General features: G+C 42.4%; 1 protein-coding gene across 4 annotated transcripts in view; it reads left to right on the top strand.

Moving 5' to 3' along the window:
- sema4c (sema domain, immunoglobulin domain (Ig), transmembrane domain (TM) and short cytoplasmic domain, (semaphorin) 4C) overlaps nucleotides 1–24178 on the top strand; it is a 98521-nt gene extending 74343 nt beyond the window's left edge. For all 4 annotated transcript variants that reach the window (XM_087171599.1, XM_023397690.2, XM_087171597.1 and 1 more), the window contains 13 exons: nucleotides 620–682; nucleotides 2606–2704; nucleotides 2992–3088; nucleotides 3637–3756; nucleotides 6172–6323; nucleotides 9221–9396; nucleotides 11625–11769; nucleotides 12327–12540; nucleotides 15524–15639; nucleotides 17528–17685; nucleotides 18188–18279; nucleotides 18560–21110; nucleotides 22913–24178. In XM_087171599.1, the coding sequence (XP_087027725.1) occupies nucleotides 620–682; nucleotides 2606–2704; nucleotides 2992–3088; nucleotides 3637–3756; nucleotides 6172–6323; nucleotides 9221–9396; nucleotides 11625–11769; nucleotides 12327–12540; nucleotides 15524–15639; nucleotides 17528–17685; nucleotides 18188–18279; nucleotides 18560–19455 (2328 nt within the window). In that variant the 3' untranslated portion in view covers nucleotides 19456–21110; nucleotides 22913–24178. The remainder of the gene's footprint in view (nucleotides 1–619; nucleotides 683–2605; nucleotides 2705–2991; nucleotides 3089–3636; nucleotides 3757–6171; nucleotides 6324–9220; nucleotides 9397–11624; nucleotides 11770–12326; nucleotides 12541–15523; nucleotides 15640–17527; nucleotides 17686–18187; nucleotides 18280–18559; nucleotides 21111–22912) is intronic.
- Nucleotides 24179–24785: the final 607 nt, after the last annotated feature.

Below are 24785 nucleotides of genomic sequence, written 5' to 3'. Positions count from 1 at the left end.
CTACCTCCCAACAGTGTGTTTGATGTGTTTGATGCCAGGGACTGAATCTGGGTCTCTGCAGTGATGCTTTATCCTGGCACCACCTGGGCAGCTCAGTGTGTGGAATGTTGTAAATAATGTAAAAATAATGTAAAATTTTATTTGAAATAATTTGAAATAGTTTTTCAGAAACTTCTTTGCACACACTTGATGGATCAAAAGTCTGCACCTCCACCTTTATTTGCCTTTTACACTGCATCTGTGATACATTTATATTTTTCAGCACCAAAATATATTGGTAAAACTATGGTATAATAATTTATCAGTCTGTGGTTGTTGCTATAGTTACAGCAGCCGGTGGTCAAGAGTGCAGAGACTATTGGCCAAGTTGAGCAAAATGGCTACAAGGAAAGTGTGAATTGTTTTTGCCATGATGTGTCTCTATCACTCTATCAGACAGAGATGAGCTGATGCCATTTACAGCTGAACTCTGCATTATAAGTCTGGTTTTCGCCACTGAATGAAAATAATCTATACACTGATACATGATATGATTGAATAGTTGAATGTGTTGCTCATGGGCCAAAAGCAGATTTCATCTTTCCTGGAGTCATCACATCTGTCTCTCTCTCTCCTCCAGATTGACTGGCCCGCCCCGCAGGATAAGAAGAGAGAGTGTGTCGCTAAGGGGAAGAACAACCAGGTAACCTGAATTTTAGCTGACAGAGTTGCTGGGGTTACAAACTGGCAGACGTTTTTAAGACGATGTCTTATTAGAGCACCATTACTCACTTTATTTTACTCAATTACATTTATTAAGTCAGTCTGGAGTCTCGAACTGGAAACCTTCCAGTCATTACATTAGCACACAGTGAAAGTGCATCTTCCAGACAGGGTTAGCATCAGCAACTTTAAGGTGGTTCAATTCAGGAAGTGTTTTGTCTTGAACATTAAAAATGTATATGGTAGTCTTGCTCCGAAAAGAATTGAATAAGTGATAAAGAGTGAAGTAATCCCAAACAGAATACAACGCTGGAAACGTACCATTTAATACAATATTTATATATATATATATATATAACATATATATATATGTATATAACAAATATATAACAAACACTAAAATGACCTCGTCTTAACTCAAGTTTTGATCAATCTAAGTCTCAGCAAGAAGCTGTGACTTTAATAAATGCATTTGCTTCCAATTTGTTACTAAAGATGTACCTACTTCAATCGGATAAAAACATGCAACCCATCTCATCATGATTTTCAACTTTCGCCAAATATTTTATAATGATAATGTAATTCAGTCTTAACTCATGCACAGAGAGGGAAGTGAACTGGCCCCCACTCCATGCTTTAGTCTCAGCACGAGCCCCTCACTGCTTAGGCTGCATAATGTACATTTGCAAGAAGTCTCTTTAAATATTTTATAGAATCCCACAGAGCTTTTTGAAACAGAGCTAAAACTCCTCTCGTTGCACAACAGTAACTTTTGATGTGGTTTTAAACAGAAGTGGAAATAGTTTGCTGGCGTGCTGCAGCAGCATCACTACTTTAACTAAACTGAAGTAAAAAATACATGTTGAGAAATTAGTACAAGTGGAGCTTTAAAAATACTTTCAAATGGTCATTAAAAGTTAATGCGTTTTTAAACTTCACCGTCAGAGAATCGACAGTTTCCAGTTGTTTTTGGTTCGATTTTGAACATCATGCAGGATTGGCTGTGATCATTTAGCTAAAGCAAAAGCACATCGACTTTAGTCCAGTATCTGAATGCTTTTATACATATGGTAACAGTGATTTACTTGTGCAAGAGTAACCATATGGCGTTTACACTGCCCATCATTATATTTAATGATCAATCTTTTTATGTTATGTTGTAGTTTAAGGCTTGAAAGAGGCTCGTCTGCCATCGCATCCTGATTATCCCCAGTGATTGCAGGAGCTGTAAAGATGAATTTTTAGAAAATCTAATTGCTTGTATTACCATGAGATACAGATATTGTTTTTGCTGCTGCAGTGGCAACATCAACTGGATGCACTGAATTATTCATTCCTCTAGTACGCATCATGAGTGAGCATCTGTTTCCAATTCCATTCAAAGGGCCTTAGTGTTCATCACAGTGGAGGCATTAAAGGGCACTTCCCATGAAACAGTGCATATATTATACTGTTAACTCACATCACTCACGTATTCTTTTGAGTGGAAACAATCTGAAATGTTACTGAGATAATGTGGTTGTGTCTGTTACGTGATGTCCTCAGTAGCACACTAAACAGGGCTTAAGTTATTGAATAAGTAAAGAAGAATTAAATATACTTCCTACTTACCTGTTTGTGAGCCCAAAAAGTAAAAAAATGGCTAGTGTTTCTTTTTGCACAGCCAGTCACACATCTTTGATAAAGGATATTATAAGAAAACATTGTCTGGTTTCAAGGTTATTGAGGTATTTCAGATGACTGAGGATTTAAAAGAAGCCTCATTGAAGTGTTATAGTCAAACTAAATCTCAGAGGATGTTTTACAATGCTGAATGGACTGGGCTTCACCTTAACAGAGGACAAAACAGCACCAGAGTGATTTGACAACAGCACTCTAACAATCCCTCCTCCCTCCTTCACAGACCGAGTGCTTCAACTACATCCGCTTCCTGCAGAGCTACGACCACACGCTCCTCTACACCTGCGGCACTTACGCCTTCCAGCCCAAATGCGCCTACGTGGTGAGTGTGCACCTGTGTGCGCGCGCGTGTGTGTGTGTGTTTAGTATGTGTGTCTTTCCCTAGAAAGTGAGTTATAGCGAGCCAGTGCTGACAGGTGTCAACTTGAGATGTCTGCCAGCTGACCTGAGGCCAAGACCACCGTGTGACAAAATAAAAATAAATGCAATGGGAAAAAAATATCTCACGCTGTGTTAGCAGAATGTGTGGATGCTAGAGTGTGTGTGTGTTTGTGTGTGTGTGTGTGTGTGTGTGTGTGTGTGTGTGTGTGTGTGTGTGTGTGCGCACAGAATGCAGACTATTTTACCCTCAACACTGCAGCCCTGGAAGATGGGAAGGGCAAATGCCCATATGACCCTGCCAAGGGGCACACTGGCCTGATAGTGGGTAAGTATATGTGTATTCATATGAATGTGTTAGTGTCAGCACAGTGCACACACAGCTTTACATGCGTACATTCAAATACAGGTTTCTAAATGTTTCTGAACATGTTTAATTATCATTAAAGAATCATTTCACCACAAAAAGAAAGATTAATCCTTCGTTGTAAATCCAATGACATTTATATCAACACTAAACACACAGCCAGCCCCTGTTTTTCCATCTCAGCAGTCTTTATATTGGAGTGAGCAGCCCCATATTTTTACAGCTTTAACAGAGGCATAAAATGTGCATCAGATCTCCACAAACCGCTCCTGCAGCATTTCCCATCTGTTTTGTAGCTATATGATTGCTCCGAGTCCAGAAGTCTAATTTAACTTTGCATGCTGCGTCCACTTCAGCGTGGATGGCTCCACTGACTCTACAGGCACCAATTCACTGTTCTCTTTTTGTGTGTCCCTGCTGAACCATTGACCCTCTCTCATTGTACGCCTGTAATTCTGCTTGCAAAAAAAAAAAAGTATGAAACTAAAGCTTGTGTTTTGTTGGTGCAGATAAGGAGCTATACTCAGCGACACTTAACAACTTCCTGGGTACAGAGCCAGTCATTCTGAGGAACCTAGGCCAACAGCAGTACAGCATGAAGAGCGAATACCTGCCTGCCTGGCTCAATGGTGAGTGAAAGAAGAGGACAGACAGAAAGAAGTGGTGCAGGGAGAGAAGAAGAGGGGGAGGAATGGTGGGAGGTCCAAGGAGATATCAGTGTAGCTTACTAGCTTATAAGTTTATGAGCGTTGGCAGTCGTCAGCAAGTTGCTTGGCATGCTAATGCTTGTCTCTTACGTTAGAGCAGATAAATACACTGTTTATGCATTTCTTACATATTTTGCACTCTGGGTGTGTTTTTGGTTTTGGAAAAACTACCTTACTACAGTCCAAAGATGCCCAGTATTGTGATGGTCACTGTAGTGTGCTGAGATGGGGTTTAGCAACCTGTTAAAGTTTAACTAATAAAGTGCTGCAGGAATGAGTCCAAAACCTGAAAATTAGTTTGCACTTTAGCCTGTGTTACACAGGCTTATTGCACAACAGTTAGCACTTTAGCACTTCCGGTTCCCTCAACCGAAGTTTATGGTTTTTTTTTAATGGGAATGACCGAAATGAGGGTCTGTGGTTAACACAAGCTCAGGACATTTTCATGTTTTATTCCACTTCCACGTCAGTAAATACCCGAGTCGTGATTTATTTAAGCTTTTAGGTCTCTTAAAAAGGTCTGTTGCTAACAATTGTATAAATGAAACTACGGAAGGTTGTCAGGGATGTTAAACGTCCTCACACCGAAAAAAAAAAACCAAACTACTTACCAGTCCACCTTTACAGCCTTGTTTAGGCCTCGTTGTGTTTATACTCTGCACCTGCACTTTTGCAAAATATTAGGCTACTAACTTTGTAAGAGGAAAGGCTTTTGTAGAAGAGGTCAGAGCTAAATCAAACCACAAGATGGAAGTTTTGTGGCGGTGACATTGAAGTCATGCGACTGTGATGTAGTTTGTTTATATATGCTAATGTTATTTACTTCGGGCAATTGTATCTAGGCTTTAAAATCATAAAAGTGGTGTTCATTATTGAAGATTATCCTGCAGAACAAAAACTTGTAAGTATCATAAACTTTTGTTTGTCACAGGGTTTATTTTCTGCAGTAAACCAAAAGTCAATGTAAAAATCCTATTGGCTTTTTGTCGAGGGAACCGGGGAGACGCTAGCTCCCTACGTCATTCCTGCAGCACTCCATTCAGAAGAAAATTAAAATTGATGGTAAAATATCTATTCATTGATACTCGTATGGAATTTAGTTCAGGTTTAATTTTTTTTCTTCTGCCAAGACACTGCAAAACTGACAAATGACATATGTATTCAAATAAAAGAAATCCCATTAGGCTTGATAACAGCTGCTTCTTTTTAACCGGATTTCATTAAGAAAAAATACGATCCAGAAACATGCAAAAGAACAAGAGAAAGAGAAATGAGTTGCAGGAAATGAAGCGCAGGACTCTGCTACAGTGAAGGATCGTTATCTTTTTGGGAGATGTAGGAGGGGAGGGGGAGTGAGCCCCTTCGAGAGAAATGAAGGGTAGAGAAGAGGATGAAGTTGCAGCAGGAAAAATGGGTGATAAAAGAACAGGCATTAGGATTGGTGATGAAAAGATAGAGAGAAAGGTGAGGAGAATGGAGGGGGAGGAAGGAGGAACATACAGATGAGGCTGAGGTTTGGGGGTTTGATGTGTAAGTTTTGTGTTCATGCTGATACAGAGGTTTTATTAAAAACTAGACCTGCAATGAAGCTAGCCTCACTTTAATTCAAGGTGCTTCTGACCAGTCTAAAAGCATTTAATTGGCCTGGGTTTGAGTGGAGAACTGTAGCATCCCGTGAAGGTTTAAAATGCTGCTTCAGAGGCTTTTATACCGAAACGAACAGACCATCTGAGGAAATAGTGTATCCTTGCAATTAAAAAAAAAAAAAAAAAAAACTTTTGCATAAATATGGTGGAATTTAAAGCCCCTAGCTGCCTCAGTCCGAAAATGTCTGTATCTGCCTTTTAAAAAAAATATCGCTCACAATCTAATGAGGACTGGATATAGAGAAAATCAGAGACAGACGAGAGGGAGGACGTGAGAGGAAGTGAGAAACACAAAATGGACCGCTAATAGGGAGCACTGGAGAGACAGAGAGCGAGAACTGACTGGAGGAGAGATGAGGCGAAGGAGAGAGTGATGATAGAAAATAGACAGAGAGGTGAGAAGAGGTGGCAGGGAATGAGATGAAGGTGTCAAGCTTGTGTGTCTAGATTTGTGTGTGCGTGTGTGTGTGCGTGTGTGTGTGCGTGTGTGTGTGTGTGTGTGTGTGTGTGTGTGTGTGTGTGTGTGTGTGTGTGTGTGTGTGTGTGTGTGTGCGTGTGTGTGTGTATGGGGTCCGGAATGCACCTTCAGGCTGCGGCTATCTATTTGTTCATTATTCACGTACTGTATGTCTTGTGTGTCTGTGTGTGCATGTGTGTGTGTGTGTGTGTGTGTGTGTGCGTGTGTGCGCAGAGCCGGACTTTGTGGGTTCAGCCCTGGTGAGGGAGAGCAGCGGCAGCAAGGAGGGGGACGACGACAAGATTTACTTCTTCTTCAGTGAGCGAGCGTTGGAGCTGGACTGTGACACGGAGCTCACTGTGGCCAGAGTGGCCCGCGTCTGCAAGGTACCACTCCAGTTTATTATCAGAGCTGATCTCTGAGCAGATTCAATTAGGAACCCCCTAAAACTGCTTTATCCTCTCTCTCTGTGAGGAGTATCTCTGGGAGTTTATTAATGACAAAAACTAGAGAAAAGCACAAGTAACTCAAACAGTAATCAATCTGCAGGTGACTATTTAAAAGAGTGCAGGGACAGATTTGTGAGCACAAAGTTTTGACTGCAGAATCATAGTTTCATGCACACTTGGCTTGGAATCAGCTGTTTTCTGTTTCCTCCAGCTGTTTTGGCAGCTGTTTCTGAGCACTTAATAATGTGAGACAGCACTCGCTAGCAGTTTTGGCCATACAGACTTCAACAGGAGTTTCCCAGATAGATAAGTAACTGATAGAGTTGTTTTACGGCTATATATGAAGAGTAAATATATGTATATCCGTAAATCTGATGAGGCACACTGGGAATAGCCTGATGTCACTTACTTATGAAGAAAAGTTAACAGGATGTTGCTTTATTTTCAGGTCAGATACAGTGTCACTTGCTCTATTTTTAGTGACTTTCATGCAAACTGCCAAAACAGAGAGAACAGAGCTTTCTTCAGAGCTAAATGGAAGCACTGTTGTTCACATGAACTTGAGCACAGGATTTCTCTAGAGGGCTGAAATTTCTTAGGAACCTCCAGTTTTCACTTGCAGACTGAAAACCACTCACATTTTTTTCATTTTGTCATCACTGAACTTCCAGGCTGAACGCATCCATCTGATCCTCAAGCAAATTTGAATTAACCTGCATTTTCTTTTCATCTGCCACGGCAGAGCGAGGTGATGGTGGTGGTGGAATCAGCTATTTTTGTTCTGGATATATCTATATCTATGTCTATATCTATGTCTCTCTCTCTATCTCTCTCTCTCTATATATATATATATATATCAGATTTCATCTGATGCCTATCTCACGCCCTGGTGGCTCACCTGTTAGAGCACATACCATTTAGGCTTAGTCCTTATTCCAGTGGTCTGGGTGTGAGACTGACCTGTGGCTCTTTGATTCATGTCATGCCCAACTTTCCTGTCTCTCACACTGTGACTATAATAAAAAGGCAAAAAAGTCTGAAAAATAACTTTAAAAAAAGGGATTTTCAAATAAACTACTCAAACCAAAAACACCATGGTTCAAAATACTGAGTTTATGTTGATACCAGGCTGCAGAGAGAAAATCACTGCGCTGTACTTTAATTAAACCCACAACAACAACATGACAGTTTACTCACAATGTGTTATGCGAAGACAATTACATTGACATAGATCTATTTGGTAATTAATGCATTAATTTGCTTAATGAATGGCCTCGTTAGCATAGCTGATTAGGTTTGGTTACCACAGCGATTATAGCCAGACATCAGTGTTTTTGTTGTTTGTGAGACTTTAGGGGCTTTCTTTTTAATTTTGTATGATTTCAGTGACCTTTTAGCAAACACAACAAAGGTTTAGTGTCATGTTACAGTTACGCATGCAGCCGTGTAATCTCAATAACCTTTAAACCGAGCAAAATAGATACAGATTGTTAACGGTCTGAGGAGATGTGTGGAATTAAAGTGCACAATATATGCACTGTTTTATAGGAAGTGCCCTTTAATGTCTGCACTGTGATGAACAATAAAGCTCTTTGAATCAAATTAGAAACAGATGCTCACACATGATGTGTACTGGAGCAATGAATAATAGAGGGCATCCTGCTGATATTGCAGCGCATTGTCTATAACTCAAGAATTTAATATGAGCATTTCCATTTTTTAATTCCACTTTTACAGCTTCTGCAATCACTGAGGATAATAAGAATGAGACATATATGCCAAATGGGCCACTTTTCAGTCAATCATTTTCCTTTTTCTCTTGTACAGTTGAATATTATTATTTATCCTGAATTTCAGTGGTACCCTTGAACTTCTCAGGGTCCCAACAGCAGGGGTGGATGGTCCCAATGCTGGGCTCAACATTGTGACGACTGTCAGCCATTGGCCTAACCCTGATTTATGTAGAATACAGTGTATACAATGGATGTAAATGGGTGTTGATGAGGTGACGGTGAAGCTAATGAAAGGCGGACATTCATAAGCATAAAGAGACACAGAATAAAAGGTTTAAAAGTACTGTGTCTCTGTCCTCTTCAAGCCTGTTGCACGTCTAATCACACCCAGTAGTGATGTCACAGCGTACCAACCAAACCCGAGAGTACACATCTACATCACTGCGGCACAGTGAGAAGTTAAAGCGCCACAGGCCGAGGACGAGCGAGATTCTTATCTACTGTGAAGCTGCTCTTTAAATATGCCACATTATTGCAAAGGACATGTTGCACACATGGTGCAGAGAGCAGAGCAGAGTGAGGCAGCACAGGTTAACTGCAGACCCCTTCCAGGCATGTTTTAAAATATTAAGAATAATAAAAAAATTATAAGCTTTAATTAATAATGTGTCTGATATTCCTCCGCAAAAACGTGTCATTACCCCTACAAAAAAACATTATTCAACTTACATCAGGTCTTCTGTCTCTTTGAAAAAGCTAGAATCTATGAATATGCAAACTTTTTTTTTTTATTTCACAAGTTTAAGTGATGGACAAAAGATGTGTCCTTCTTCACTGAAGGTCCATTCTCAGTGAATGCGAAGGTTTCAAGTTTCCACATCACACTTGTGTAAGTTGCACATTGGGCCATGACAGGCTTCTAAACCAGTTAGGAGATTTAAGATTTCCCTTCTCTCTAGAGTGAATGAATATATGAAAACAGCCTTGACAGCTTTAAAATCCAAGTACAGTAACAATGAACTAAACATGTTTTGGAGTGGAACTTTTAAGAATCTAAAATCCATTTCAGCCACTGATAAGACCTCATATGTCCTGTCTCAGGGGGATCTGGGTGGTACCAGGACCCTGCAGAAGAAGTGGACCACCTTCCAGAAGGCTCGGCTGGAGTGCTCCCTCCCCGAGCGTTACGTCTCCTTCAACAACCTGAGGGCCATCTTCACGCTGCCCGGGCAGGACTGGCGGAGCACCACCTTCTACGGCATCTTCCACGCCCAGTGGTGAGTCAGAGCAGACACTGTAACGGAGATTGTAGATGAAACTCAGTTTCAGCAAATGCGATTTAATTACTACATGTGCCATCTGCTGTCAGGGCAAGAGTCTACATCACTGTGCCAATATGTCAGATACTGGACTTTTTATTAAAATCATGGGTCAGCCAGTCGCTCTGATATTAAGGCTCTAATTATGCACTTTGTGTGATTAGGTGTTTACTGTGTAATTGGGCCTTTAATAAAATAGCCCTTTAACTGACACTAATGTGAGTTATTTGGAGTGGATACAACTCAAGTGTGCTTGAACATGTTTTATTGGTGTTATTACTGATTTCTTGTCTCATGTTGTTGTTTGAGATGACAGTGAAACCATTTTCCGAACAGATTCATTCATAATCCATGAAGAGGAAAACACTTAATTGGATGCTTTTTAAAAACTTTCCATAGAAAATAGCTGGTTAAATTAGTCCTTTTGACTCACGATGTTTGACGTATTGTTCTGAGCACAATTTATGTTACTTTCACTTGTTATGCCTTTCAGTTTGAGTTTTACTGTTACTCAAATTGACTACTTTATTTCGTCCTGGGAGCACAAATTCATCCGAACAATGGTTATTTCAGGACCCGTCTACGGTGAATTACTTCTCTTGAGCACTTGTGAGGCTGATCAGGGAAAACAAACTCTGCTGTGTCCACTGGCTGTTTTTATCTTGATAAAATCAGTGTAGGGGGATAAAATAAACTTTTCATTTAAAGTTATAATGGAGAGAACAAATCTGAAGGGGAAGCATGATAATGAAACTACTAATTAGAAGCGCTGACTACAGTAACTTAGTTTTAATAAGGGGCTGTGGCATTATTAGTGGAGTAAAGATTGGCATTTGTTGGACCACTACAGAACATGTGTTAATGAGTTACTTATCAACAAAGAAGAAGGAGCGAGGGCAGGAGGTTTTCTTTGGGAGGAAAGTTGGAGGCAGACTCTGTCTCCGGGCAGTGCCCTTTGATGTGCGTCTTTTGTGCTCTTCAATAAGATATCATATCGCAAAGTGAACCCGCTTTGAACTTCAGGCTTTGTTTCTTCATTCAGAGCTCCTACAGCTGCTGGAAAAAAAAAGAGCCTAAGCCTGTGTGACTCGCTGGGGATTCCTTAAAGCCCCCTGGCTTTGATAGAGATAACATTAAGATAATTGGACATTATGTAAATGATGACTCAGAGTTCAAGCCATAATCTGACTGAGCAGGGCTGGCTTTTTAACTTGCTAAGACTTCAATGCTGTCCTTTGGTTCTGACGTTCACCTTATAAAACCCATGGCACTGCTACACATTAACAGTGCTGATCCCAGACTGGAAAAGCTCTCCCCTCACAGGACAAATCAGATTATATGAATTAATGGACACAGCCTCCTTTTTCCTGTTTATAGCCTTCAAAGAAACTGACATTTCATAGCAGCAGCACAGTCTGCCTTTAAAGCTGAATTGGAGCAGTGTACCTCAGTGAAAGACCGCATTAACACTGTAATTGTGGGAGTTTGTTTGCTACTTCCTGTCTACTAGGCATCCTGCTGAAGAGCCAGCCCATCTTATTCATAACTTTATGTCTTTGTATCAGTATGTGGGTGATTTAGTTTGAGAGATACATTTTAAAAAAAGATGTTTTCATTCCAGTGAATCAGCACGGAAATCAAATCTGTTTGTGAGATGAGGAGTAAAAGTATGATTTGATGTGTCTCGGTTATGTGTATGTGTATACACAATTTTATTTTCACTTGGAGTCTGAAATTGGGATGTAAAAAAAAAAATATAAAATTTGAAAAAAAAAAAAAGTTAAGGTCCCATACCCCTGACCTTACCTTTAAATGAAATGTGTTTGCTCAATCTCAGCACCAACTGATTGATTTCACTGGCCTATGAAATCCAGTGCATTAAATTTGTGCATCAAGTTGCTTCGCTGCAGAAAGAGTGGAGACGTGTTGACACATCTAATCACTGCATTTCACTAAATAAAGGAAAATTTAGGCTTTAGGGTTAATATTTATGTATTGCCCTGTGATTACTACAAATATTGTTTGGAATCACACAGACCTGACAGACAGTGGGAGGCTATTTCATTCTTCCGTACTGTTTATCTTACATTTTTCCATCTTAGTGTGGCTGCTGTTGACTGTGGCGGGTAATCTGTCTCAGTTTTATTTCCACATCACTAATTCCCCACTTTGCCACCGCGTTTCAGGGGTGACGTGGATGTGTCGGCTGTGTGCCAGTACCTGATTGGTGATGTGAAGGAGGTGTTTGAAAGATCCTACAAGGAGTACAGGGAGGCGTCTCAGAGGTGGGGACGCTACAGCGGTCCTGTCCCCGTCCCACGGCCTGGATCGGTAAGAAACTGGCACGTGAGATGTGAAATTTGATGATGCAGATATTTCCAAACACCTTCAGGGAGCAAGAAATTGGCTAATGGTTACTTTTTCATAATGTAATCCCCTGATTTTTTTATGCACCTGCTTATTTTATTTATTTTAACTGCTTTATAAAAGGAGGGATGGGTGGGTGGATAAATAAGAGCGAGAGGGAGGGAAGTATCGTGGCATAGGGTAGGGTTGGAAGTGAAAAGCAGCAAAAGCTGGCACGACACAAAAAAGCTAAGGATGTAATGAACCAGGACGAAAGGAAAGGAAGCGGAGGAAGGGATGTAATGGCAGGCGGAGGTGAGCGCAAGATCGAGAGAAAGATGGAGAAGAAGAGAGGAGGAGGGCAGTCATCTCCAAGCCAACTAACCATGCCAGCCTGTGCCAGCTGCAGCTAAAAAGTTTCCTCCTCTTCCTCTTTCTCCCTCCTGACCCCTCTCTCCCTTCCTTTCGTCCTTCCCTCGGTTCCTTCCCTCGCTCCATTTCCCTCCCCCCCGTCTCTCCGTCCTCCTCTGTCTGTGCTGCAGTGTATAACTAACTCAGACAGGGAGAACGGCTACAACAGCTCTCTGCAGCTGCCTGACGCCACGCTCAACTTTGCCAAGAAGCACCCACTGATGGAGGACAAAGCTCTGGCTCGCCCCCTGCTGCTCACCAAGGGCGTCAACTTCACCAGGCTGGCAGTGGATCGGGTCAGCGCCCTGGACCAGCGGGCGTACAACATGCTCTTCATCGGCACAGGTACAAATTACACGAGGGCCCCTGTTCCTGGCATTAACAACTGGTGATTGAAAAATTGTGATTGAAAAATATCAGCTTTCCATCAGCCAGGAAAAATCAAGCAGTGAATGTTCATCAACAGTCTGACTCCAACCTCTTCATACTAATTCACACGTTCACCCAGAGACTTCATACCACCACTGTCTGCCCTCTGATCGTATTAGTTCAGCTTTTTCAGACCTTTCGTAGTTTTTCAGTCATCGAAGTTCAAGTTTCTTGCTCTTTTCAGACCTCCTCAAACTTTTACATTGGCGTGTTCTGCATGCAGTCATGTCACATACTCTTCCTCTTCAGCTCTTCAGCTTACTGACACTTCATCCATTTACAGTGCACAGTTTAAGATACTGCGTTCACACTGTTTGCACGTGCAAATGTTATCCAGAAAATGTTGCCTTTTCTAGTTACATAACAAGTTGTTTGATACAAAGCCTTTATGTCACAGTCTCTAGCGTGTTTTGCAGGGGTTGTGGTGTGGGATTGCATTACACAGTATAAGGTGTTCCTGTTCCACCTCCTGTAGTATGGTGCTCCCTCAATGTGGCAGTGAAAAACACATTCTAGGTGCACAGTGGCCTTTCTTCTTATTTGGCTGTTCCCCAACTGTGGCTGAGTGTGTGTGTGTGTGTGTGTGTGTGTGTGTGTGTGTGTGTGTGTGTTGCTGGGAGCTGCATGTGTTGAAGAGATGAGAGCTTACAGGCCATGGCAGCAGGCAGGTACAGGTACTAGGTACTGGCATTAGGTATGGTGGCACAGAACAACATGCCATCTGGCCGCACTTCAGCTGGGTTTCAATTAAGGGCTTGATTTGCATGCTGAGATCCATCTTCATGCATCAAATGAAACACTACGTATGTGCGACTTAATTAATATCTCCAGTCAGGAGCCATCGGGCCCGCATGCAGGTGTCCTGTTTTGGCGCGGGCCTGGGATCGGCTGGCCCTCCCAGAACCTTAATCCTGAATGACACAGAACTGACAGTGGATTTCAGGGAATGTGAATTTGAATGCAGCCAATCTCATGAATGGAGAGAGACTCAGCTACTTACCATTCAGACCACTGCAGCAGCAGAGTGACTGTGGCAACTGACAGTGTGACAACAGCGGACTCAGGGCTTCACTGCTGGCAAGCAGGGAGGCCAACCAAGACACACACACACACACACACACACACACACACAGACACACAGAGGGGTAACACACTCACAAATTGATACACACACACAGATACACGCACTCACACTCCCTGAGCCAAGTGCAGTCATCCCCGCTTGTCGTGCTTCACAGCACAAACTCAACAGGGCCCCTGGCAGACGCGCGCTCATCGTGCCAATTGGGCTGCGGGCTTGATTAGCTATTAGCTGCAGCATAGCGACAGCTGATGTGAAAAGAGAGAGAAGGGGAGCGCTTGCCGAGACTGTTTTTCTGAAAAACCAGGCTACAGGATTGAGGGATTAGCTGACACTGGTCCCTGAAGCCGCAAGAGGCGAGTGTGATGATATGCCTACTGCTTGCTATGCCGTATTTGTGTCTGTGTGTTTGTGTGTGTTTTTTTTTCTTCTCCTTCTCTCAAGCCTCCTGTTGGCGAAAGGGTTGCTTTTCATTTTATCCGTGACAGTCTCTTAATCGAGAGGACCACACGAGGAAGCACATGTCAGCATGTAACGCTATACATAGATACACGCGTCATGGCCGCCCCATCAGCTGTGCCTGGAACACCTTTCATCACAGGAGTTCTACACTTGTTCACAATGTCGTACATGAAAGGAACACAAGATCTCCTCAGTCTCTGATAGTTTTACTTTTAAACAAGGTCTTAAAAGGCCACTAACAGAATCTCGACTCGTTTTAAATTCACCTTTAAGTAGTTTCTGTCTGCAGCTGTAAGTTCTGTCAGCGGAGGTTGTTTTCTTTTTCATTTTCTGTCTTTCTCAGGTGCACAGTAGCATGAAATTTTAGTGCAGCCGGTGTTAAAGTTTCACAAATTGAAGATGATGAAAGTTGCAGACGACTTGATGGCACTGTAGCTGTGTGCATTTGTTATGATGTATGTGACCGCACACTTAACATTTTCTGCAGAGAGCGCTTTCCTCTTGTCTTTAATAGACCTTCTTGCCGTTTCAATGCCGGCTGTCTGTCACGACTTACTGGAGCACCAAAATACCATTAATGTTATTAGTTTCGCCTGCGTTTTTTCCCTGTTGTGACAAGTCAAAAATAAGCATTAAACCTTAAAAAAGCCATCGCCTCGGGTTAGTTATAGACTGGCTAATAGGCATCGCAAGGTACAACATGAACCAGCAGCAGCTGCGGAGCACAGTCAGTATTTTTTGGCAATCACCACAGTGAGGAAAGTGTTTGTGAGCATACACCATGAGTTTATGCTTTTAATATTTAAATAAATTGTTATGGCATCAAAGGAGTGTGTTTGTATATCATAATAACTCATCATTAATATTTAAATGAGCTCCTCTGCGGTCACAGGTGTGAGTTGGTGAATATTTTCATCAATATTTAAGTAAAATCCTGTGCAGTCACAGGTGTTTGTTTGCAGGTCATTAATATTCAAATTGACTGGTGTGCTGTCATACGTGTATGGGTAAATTTATCATAGCATATCATTGTTATTCAAATGAGCTAGAGTGCAGTCACAGGTGTGTGTGTGTGTGTGTGTGTGTGTGTGTGTGTGTTTGTAGATAGTCTCTCATCTATCTATGGTATATAAATGAACTGCTCGGCTGTCAAAGGTGTGTGTGTTTTCTGGGTAGTTTGTACTGGGACTCGGCCGAGTGTTGAAGCTATTTGTTTGAAAATATGTTTTTATGCATGCCATGAAAAATCACCCTGAGGGGATGAGGGAAGTGAAGAGGAATTGAAAGTTTGACTGAACACAACGGATGTGAAGTGAACTGAATCCTATTTCCTCTTTCCTCTTCCCTGTGCTGCAGCGGAGGGCTGGCTGCAGAGAGTGGTGATCCTCAACTCCGAGGCCCACGTGATAGAGGAGATCCAGCTGTTTGAGACGCCCCAGCCAGTGGACAGCCTGACCATCTCCCACTCCAAGGTAAGGAAACAAGGATAAGAGGTTTCCCAGTTGTTTCCAGGAATTTGTCCCCAAAGATTTACACACTGAAATCATGTGTTAAAGCAGGTGTATAATGTCTTGTGTGGCCCTGGAGGGGCTCTGTCAAGTCAAGAAAATTATCTCTGTCACACAGGTTATCTACACTACAAATCCTCAATGGAAAGACTGCATTACATTGACTGACTGGGGGCTTGTGGTTTTAAAGATGTTACCACACAGATTCACAGTTTAAATAAAGGACACATTCCAGCATCGTAGGAGCTGAACTAGTAGAGAAAAAACATCAGGATGTCTCAACCTCTGCTGCATCAGTTTTGATAAGGAAGAACCCATTAAATTGTTGGTACAGATCCAGTTAAAGGGGCAAATCCAGATATATTGTATCACTTTCCTTAACATCAACAATTTCATCAGTTTCTCAGGAAATACTGTTTGGATCTTGATGTAGAAAATCAGACATATTAATGGTGGAGATCTATTGAATTGTACAGTTTGGTGCAGATCCAGAAAATATCAGGATCTGGTGGAAGGTAATGCTGACTACTTCCTTTTTCGTTTTCTTTTTCTATTATACACAGACGTGAAGGATTGTTTGGTGGATCTAACGAGTCCCTCAACTTTATGGAAATGCTAAACGAAAGGAAAATGAAAGGATATGCTTGAAAAGAACTAGTCTGTGTCATCAAACCACATCGGAAGGAAAAAGTGTTTATCGGCGTTCCACAGCAGGACAGGAGTGAAAAGCTAGGTATCATAGAGAGGGGAGAGATGTGATTATTGTTCTGTATGGGGACAAACTTTCAGAAGGTCTTTCCTAGAAGGGATTCAATTTTGTTGAACACAGAAAATTGACAGAAAATTGTTTAAAAGCATGAAAAAGAGAGTTTGTGAGAGCAATTCAAACCCTGGAAATCTAGTCACAGGGTAAAGTGGGCGTGGTTGTTTTATAAAGTAACAGAAGTTGTTGGATGTAACAGCATAGTCAGAAAAGTTTGTGTATGTGTGTGTGTGTGTGGGGGGGTGTTCAGATATTGAGGGATGGTAAAACTTAATGGTTTTCTCGGGGGAAAACATTGCACAAACTTCCTTTGTTGTGTTGCAAACCTCCTGTCTGACCAGCACATCTGGCAACGTCTGTTCTTCATTTGATCGTATTCCTCAGAGGACGTTTTGGACGTCCAATAGCTGACCTTTCTCTTGTCTCACCTGTTCATTGGTATTCAGGGATAACAGTGGTACTTTGTCTTTGTTGCCGGACTGTTATCACAGATCCATTGACAGGCAGAACGCACAGCGCCACTGACCTGATGCCACTCAGCAGATGTTTTTATCAACACCGCCCCTTTTTCAGATCAAATGTCACCTCGTGGATCCAAAGCCCTCTTCACAATAACAGTAATTACAATCCTTCAGTGCGGTGGGGAATTGAACCTCTGCCCCTGTTGTTTTCTCAATCTCCCGGCCCTGTCGTCGGCTGAGCCTGCGTGCTGACACCGGCCGTGTCCCCGTGGCTCTACGATGGCATGTCCACCGATCGATGCAGTTTTGACTGGGTGTTCCCAGCCCGAAAGCCCACTGCTTATCTCATTAATGCTGGCTTAGCTGCGACCAGACATTTTATAACAGCTTTTGCAAAAAGAGAGCAACCCAGATTGGATTGGAAGAGGGTCAAGGGAGTGAATGTTATTGTAATTGAGAGTGATTATCCCATTATCTCCTCTAACCCCAAACTGAGTCCCTCACTCCCTCTCTCTGTTTATCTTTCTTCTTGTTTTTCATCTCTCTGGTTTCTGTCTCTGGATGGATGGCTGGATCTGCTCTTTGTCTTCTCGCTCTCACTTCTTCGTCTCTCTCTCTTTCTCCGTAGAAGTACTTGTACATTGGCTCTCGTTCAGAAGTTCTCCAGCTGCCCTTGGCTAACTGCAGCCGCTATCAGTCTCAGCCAGACTGCCTGCTTGCCCGGGACCCCTACTGCGCTTGGGACAGCGAGGGTCGGGCCTGCGTCCGCATCGACCTCCACCGCGGGTGAGACGTGCACCCATGCATTCATACTATAGACTATACTATACGAGACTCACACCAGGCTTGGTATTGATATTTTAAAGGAAGATGCTGATTGCAAATATTTATCAGGCCTTTGGAACAGTATTTAAATATTATGTGTCCTTTAAATAGACACCCATGCTAATGCTTTGATTGGATACATATAAGCAGCGCCATACAATAAGCTCCTCCTTACTCCTTGCTCCTCGCATGCTATGATTTCTCCGGTCAGCCTTGAGAAACAAATGTAACCATACTGACACATTGTGTTAAGCATCTGCATATGAGGGGAGGATGATATTTCCCAGATCTTTTATACTAAAAGGCTGAAATATCTGTCTAATTGAGTGCATTTCAGGGTTATCTGTAGCTAAAATGTTTACATTTAAAAAACTGTCTAGATGTTTTTTTGATGTGTTTTCTATAGATTCGGGTTAGAAACATTATTAATCTTCTGCTCTGCTTTCTGGCCTCTCCTCTCCAGGTCCACCTCCTCCCTGTCACAGGACCTCATGCTGGAAAGGTTCAGCCGAGGAAAAGCCAAGTTCGATAAGCCTGTCTCCATCCCGAGCCCTGGTGAGTACGGGGCCACACCTCAGTAGTGGCCCCATGTGGGAATTGGCTGTCAGTGCAAAAGCAAGTGATTGGGACATAAAGAGAGAGGACTTGAGCTGGACTCAGTGAATATATTTGGATTGAGCTGAATAAATTGAATTAAGCAGAAGAGAATTGGCTGCTGTGGAATATGAATTGGGATTAATGTGGCTGATATTTAACCCCTGGTCCTGTCCACTCTTCCCTCCACCTCTCCCCTCTCTCTCTCTCTCTCTCTCTCTCTCTCTCTCTCTCTCTGCAGAGCACTCCCGTCTGAGGAACGTAACGGTGGTCGTGGGGTCTGACATGGTGCTGCCTTGCCAGCTGGTCTCCAACCTGGCTCAGCCCTGCTGGGTTCTCAATGACCGTGAGCTCCAGCTGGGAGACCCCGAGGCCGGAGGGCCACGCTTTGATCGGACCCTCAAAGCCCTCGTCGTCCCCGAAGCAGGCCAGATGCAAGCCGGCCGCTACATCTGCTACTCTGAGGAGCAGGGGGTCAAGTTTCAGACGGAGCGCTACCAGGTGGCCGTGGTAGCCAGCGCTCCGGTCTTCATGGAGGCCCGAGCTCCAGACAGCAGCATGGGGCTGTTCTGGGTGCTGGTCATCACCCTCGGGGCGGCGTGCCTGCTGCTCCTTGTAGCAGCTCTTTACCTGCGGAGGAGGCTGAAGCTGGCGCTCGGAAAGGGAGCCGACATGAAGCCTCTTGAGAGCACCCTGGTGTACCCCATCACTCTGCCCAAGGAGCCACCCACCTTCGTGCCCAGCAAAATGCCCAGCGACGAGGACCGCTTCTGGGAAACAGGCGCCAACTACTACTACTCAGACGGATCACTGAAGATCGTTCCCGGCCACGCCCTGGGACCCACTAGCGTCAGCAGCACGGCGTCTCCCAGCGCCATTCCCGGCCAGCCCATCCACTCCCCCAGCCGTCTCAGCCTTACCAACATCCGAGGCTCCGGTAGCAACGGCTACATCCGCCTCAACCTGAGCACAGCAGGGGAGGAGAGGGCTAGCGGTGCTGGCGCTGGGGGCGGCGGGCTGGGTGGCCTCGGCATGAGCGGGAACGACTACTCCAGTCCCTTCAAGGAAGAGCTGAGACGCACTCTGCAGCAGAGAAGCGTGCTGCCCGACGCCAACCCCGAGGAGTCGTCCGTCTAGGCCTGTCCTCCTCCGTCGCCATTCCCTGAGTTGGAAAAACAAAAACAACCAACCTACCTCCCTCCTCGTGAGGATGCCTGCTCTCTCTCTCTCTTTCAGTGACAAGCTGTCATTCCCCATGTTGTCTCTCTCTCGCTCTGCCAATGCCTGTTTGGCTCACTGTAGACATTTATAGCACACAGCATGTTAAATATACACACTCATACACCGCGTTCGCCAACATGCGCTCCTGTAATTATTGTGTTCTGGGCAATGTCGCCACTTGTGTAAATTGTGTATTTAATAAGGCTGAACGCAGAGAACACCTCAAGTATGGAAATCAAACACAGAGCGTTTACTGAAGGGCACGTTTCTTTTTACATTGAGTGGAACAAGCGAGGCTTTTAGCCCCTGTGCTGAAACCATTTGAGGAACAGCAAGTGCAACGTACCGGACATATTGAACTGATTCTCTGTCCCTCTTTTCCTTTGAGACTTTTTTCAGCTTACTGCACTTAAAAAAACTGGAAGCGCGTCTTCCGTTTTTGTATTTGTGAGCCATGAGTGTGAGAGCGGTATAAAAAAGACTAATTAATCTCAAAGCAAGACGACAATCACGTCCCTTTAGCAGGAGCTCTCTGGGACAGAGAGGGGAGGAGAGAGAGCGAGAGACAAAGAGAGAGGAAATTAAATGGAAAATGAAGTGAATTGAAGTGAAAGGCGCAATGGGGTTTTTCGAATGAAGGACAATCTCTCAAGACTTTCTCTGCTCAATTTGTATTTTTTTCCCCCACATTGTATTTATCCACGGAGAAAGTCCTCGATCCCTTCCACTTTAATTTGTTGTGATGGTTGGTTTGTTAAGACTTTTCTCGTTGTTCTTTTCTTGACGTTGTTTTTCTATGTCTTACGGACTACAGCAGTGTTCAAGCGGTTGTCAAGTGACTCACGGCTCACCTCTGTGAATGACAATGTGAGGGCGAGCAAGCCTACACGGCTCGTTCAGCCCTGCACGGTGACCTTCAAACGCACGTTCGAGTCCAATATACTACAAGTGCACTCCACATTACATTAACACGGTGTAGAACAGATATGTGTTTCGGTTGGGCTCTGTTGGACGTTGGACTCATCTCCTTAGAAAACAAAAGGCTGTTTGCATTCAGCTCTTTGCAGCAGAACAATAATTGCACACTTAATTCCAAATTGAAGTTGACATGAAGACATTAGGCATGGAGAATGTAGTTGAACCCTCACTGTTGCGACCGCTTTGGATGTCTCAATAAGTGCTTTATATCTTATGTGTCTGGTGAGGGTGGTAACTTGCACTGACAAGACAGAAACTACCCCTCCCACGCACACACGCACACACACACACACACACACACACACACACACATTCACACACGCTCGCGGTCCTTTGAATGCCGACCATCCTGGACTAGAGTGTGTTTGTGACGCACCCTTAAACCCCCATGAAACCCCTCCCTCTTACCGATGCCCAGAGACTGACCCAGGGCTACTGTGGACTCATACAGAGGAAGAGCACTGTAAAACACACCAACACAAAAAGAACATACCCACAATGTTGATGGATGAATGGACAGACAGACAGACTGATTGCTGCTGTGCTGAAAAACTACCGGCTGCAGGCGGGAAGCAGCCATGAACCAGTGACAGGTATTGTTCCACTTTATTGAGTTCATGCAGATTTAAGCAAAATTATAACCTCTGGTGATTTCCTATTTAGCTTTTTGCCTCAGTGTAGTGTTAAAATTATTTTGTTTATTTATCTGGCTGTCCCTTTGCTGACCTTATCTTTAAAAGGAATAATTCAGCATTTTGGGAAATACAATTATTTGCTTTCTTGCTGAGATTTAGATGAATATAAAGCTGCAGCCGTGGTCTAGTTAGCTTTACTTGCCATAAAAACTTAAAGCAGGGAAAAACAAGCTCATTAAATAACACTTCATATTTTGATTGTTTAATCAAAACAAGAACCAAAGTATGAAAAAGACGGTCAAGTTACGGACTCCAGGAAGTCACTGTTCCCAGCCAAGAAATTGTCCAACACATATCAAACTGCATTTTATTGTTTTTGTACGGGTTAAAGAAACGAGACAGAACGTGTACATTTACACATTTGGGCAGAGGCTTTTATCCAAAGCAACTTGCAAGTGAAGGGCAGCACTAAAGCTTCAGTACAGTAGGAGACATTGAAGTAAGTACCGAGTACTAAATCTGTTCAATAAAACAAAGTGCAAGGAGATCAGGTAAAGAAGTGCAGCGCAAGTGCGCGGTAAGTGCTAGTTAGGGTATTAGAGGTGTTAGGAGAGAAGGTGCTCTCAAAAGAGATGAGTCTTCAAGAGATTCTTAAAGATGGAGAGGGACGCCTCTGCTGCAGAGTGAGCCGGGATCGCTGTTTCCAGCTTTTATGCTAACCTAAGCTAACCTGGCTCCAGCTCTATATTTAGCAAACAGACATGAGAGTGTTATCAGTCTCCTCATCTAACGCTCAGCAAGAAAGCGAATAAGCGTGTGAGACAAAACAAATCATCATTGATCTGTTGGTAATACCTTCTGTTGAGTGATGTGAAGAGAATAGCCATATAATAAGATAAATAATCATGTAATAAAAATATAAAGCAATGCAATTACAGTGCAGTGCCTTTAAACTCAATATGACTAATTTAACCTGGTTAATTCTGGAAATTTCAAATCAGTATGTATTAAGCTGAATGCAGCATCCTATCATCTACTGCTTGCACCTCATATGAGAGGAGGGAAAGTTGTCCCTGGTGGTGACAGGCCGATGCCACCGGTGTGGCTCTAGGGATGTTTGGTCGGTCAGTCTTAAATGTTCTTGAACAATGTTTGTCTAAACAAATATTTGATGGACATGAAATTTGGTTCAGATATTCATGTTCCTCTCAGCATGAATTATAGCAATTTCTGTGATCCTCCTGACTTTTCATCTCGCGCCACCAACAGGTCAAAATGTCTCATCAAACGTTGTCCTTGTGCACTATTGTGTCTTGAAGGGCAGGTGCATCACAAAATCTGCTTTCATGGCAAAAGATAAGAAAAGTGCCGGCACACTGCCTGAACATTTTTAAAAATGAAAATGATTCAATCTTTCACAGATTTCATCCAATTTCTTTCCAGTCTCCTACTCAGAACTGGCAGATATACTGTAGCTTACTACATAGCATTAGTTTCATAGTTGCAAAAGTCTCATATAACCTTATGTATCTTTATATTATGTTTTTATTATTCACCTACAATGATTTAGAACAAACAGACCAAAGTGCCCCATGGTGATTATGTCCTACAAAGTACAACCTAGTTTCTGATCTAATTTCAAGAAAATGTTAAATCCAGGTAAAACTACATATGGAAGTCAAATTTGTGCCTAACTTTGTGGCTGTTTGCTGTTACTAACTTTACACTGTTTTGTCCTCTTTCTATGCTTCGTCCATCAGTGGTGGCTTTTGTTTTTTGGGACGTGTCTGTTGGGACCAGAGGAGCACAGCAAGAAGGAAGGAGAGGACAGAATGCTTTGTTTTGCCTCACTGTGTACAGATCGCTGAGAGAGATGTAGAATATCAAATATGATCCCAACGTTGAAGAGGTACTCAGCCATCAGCACTCCATCCTAGTGTTGCATGATCCTCTGCAAGTGGACTGTACATCTTTGATATGATCATCCCTGTACAAGTGCATCATTTTGATCGATCGTTTTTGGACTTTTACAGACACTAATATTGTGGAAAACTAATGCTCTCTTTGGAAAAAAAAAAACACGACTAAATATGTCTGATTTTATGGTTCAAGGATTGTACAGGAATTCATGGCTGCATTTCAACATGTTTACTTTTTCTGTGCCTCTTCACCTTTTGAATAAGCCAAAGTAGACTGCAGTTGCTTTTGTTCTTTTTGAAAATACTTAAATTAATTTCATTTGATTCCAGATCGATATTTAAATCTCAGCAGTCCGTCCTCTTTCCGACACTGAGCTGATGTCTGCACAGTTTCTGCATATTTAATCTGCAGCTAAATTTTTCCCTCAAGCAAAACGCAGAAAAGGCTCGATGCTGATGGACTTCCTGTTTGCTTCCTGTTTACATGTCAGTCGTGATCTGCTGGATCCAATTCTTTATGCCCTCACTTTATCAAAGGCTGAACGATGTACCAAAACATTACCCATTATTTAATTTGTCAGCTCCTGAAAAACCAAATAAGTAGCTGCTGATCGGGACTAAAATCTGCCCTCTTTGTAGTATTAATTTCCCTGAAGCAGAATGCTAAAAACACATTCGCTCTTTACACTGGTACTTGGTTATGTCTTAATATATTTCCCTTTTACAATCAGGCTTTAACTTTAATATAACATGTTGCAAAAACTAAAAAGATAAAGAAAAACACATCTCAAACTTGAAAAAAAATGCATGTGTGATGCACTTTATGTGCATTTTCCTCGTACACATTTGTTTGCTTGTAATATTTTCTCTCACACGAGGCTTAAAGTTCTGCTGTTTTTCTCACATTAATATTTGTATTATTCTATTATCACCCCAATTTTATTTTGGCCCCATTTTTGCTCGTCTGTAATTGATCTTTTATGTTTGTTTTTAAAATATGTTAAGTAACTTATTTCACTTGTACAAACATGTTGATATTTATTATCATTGTACATATGTCCTTATTTTTTATAAGTGTATATATACACAAATAAAAATAGAGATATACTCCAGGTGTGTGAGTTCGTTTGTTAAAGAAGTCTAGGTCACAGGAAGTGCTCAGACTATGATAACAGTTATAATAATGTTTTCTGTGGCTCTGAGAAAATAACCCAGATTGTGTTATAGCTATCAGATGTAACTCTGCCAGAGCTTCTCAGAGCGAGTCTTTACCAAGACACAGAGGCTCTAACTAAAAGAAGATGGAAATTGGGAAATGTAGGATTTGTGTTTTTGGAGCTTGGCTCATATACAGGACCTAAAGTCAGCACATCTCTGCTGATTCAATTTTGATTTCTTTTCTCAGTCTCCAAATTTTATGGACGTGCAGCACACAGCTCCTCTCACACATATTTACAAAGTAGCATTCAGGTAAACATTAGAAAGTGTTTAAGACGTATTATAATTTAAGTCAATTATTCCTAAACAAGTTATGTTTGGGACAAAATTATGTACAGTATATCCACATATTTGTGTTTGAAGTAAATAAGCACACACATGCAGTTTACAGATTAGTGTGAGGCTTATCGTATTAGTGTGTGAGAATAAACTACCAGCTACAACACGCTGACACATCTCTGACATAACCTCCATCAGCTGTAACAATTATCACCAA

Source organism: Seriola lalandi, unplaced genomic scaffold (assembly GCF_002814215.2).
Source record: "Seriola lalandi dorsalis isolate HSWRI2012SDOR001 ecotype SW California unplaced genomic scaffold, Sedor1 jcf7180002054883, whole genome shotgun sequence".
In the NCBI taxonomy this organism is placed as follows: domain Eukaryota; kingdom Metazoa; phylum Chordata; class Actinopteri; order Carangiformes; family Carangidae; genus Seriola; species Seriola lalandi.
This window is presented reverse-complemented; position numbering and strand designations above follow the sequence as displayed.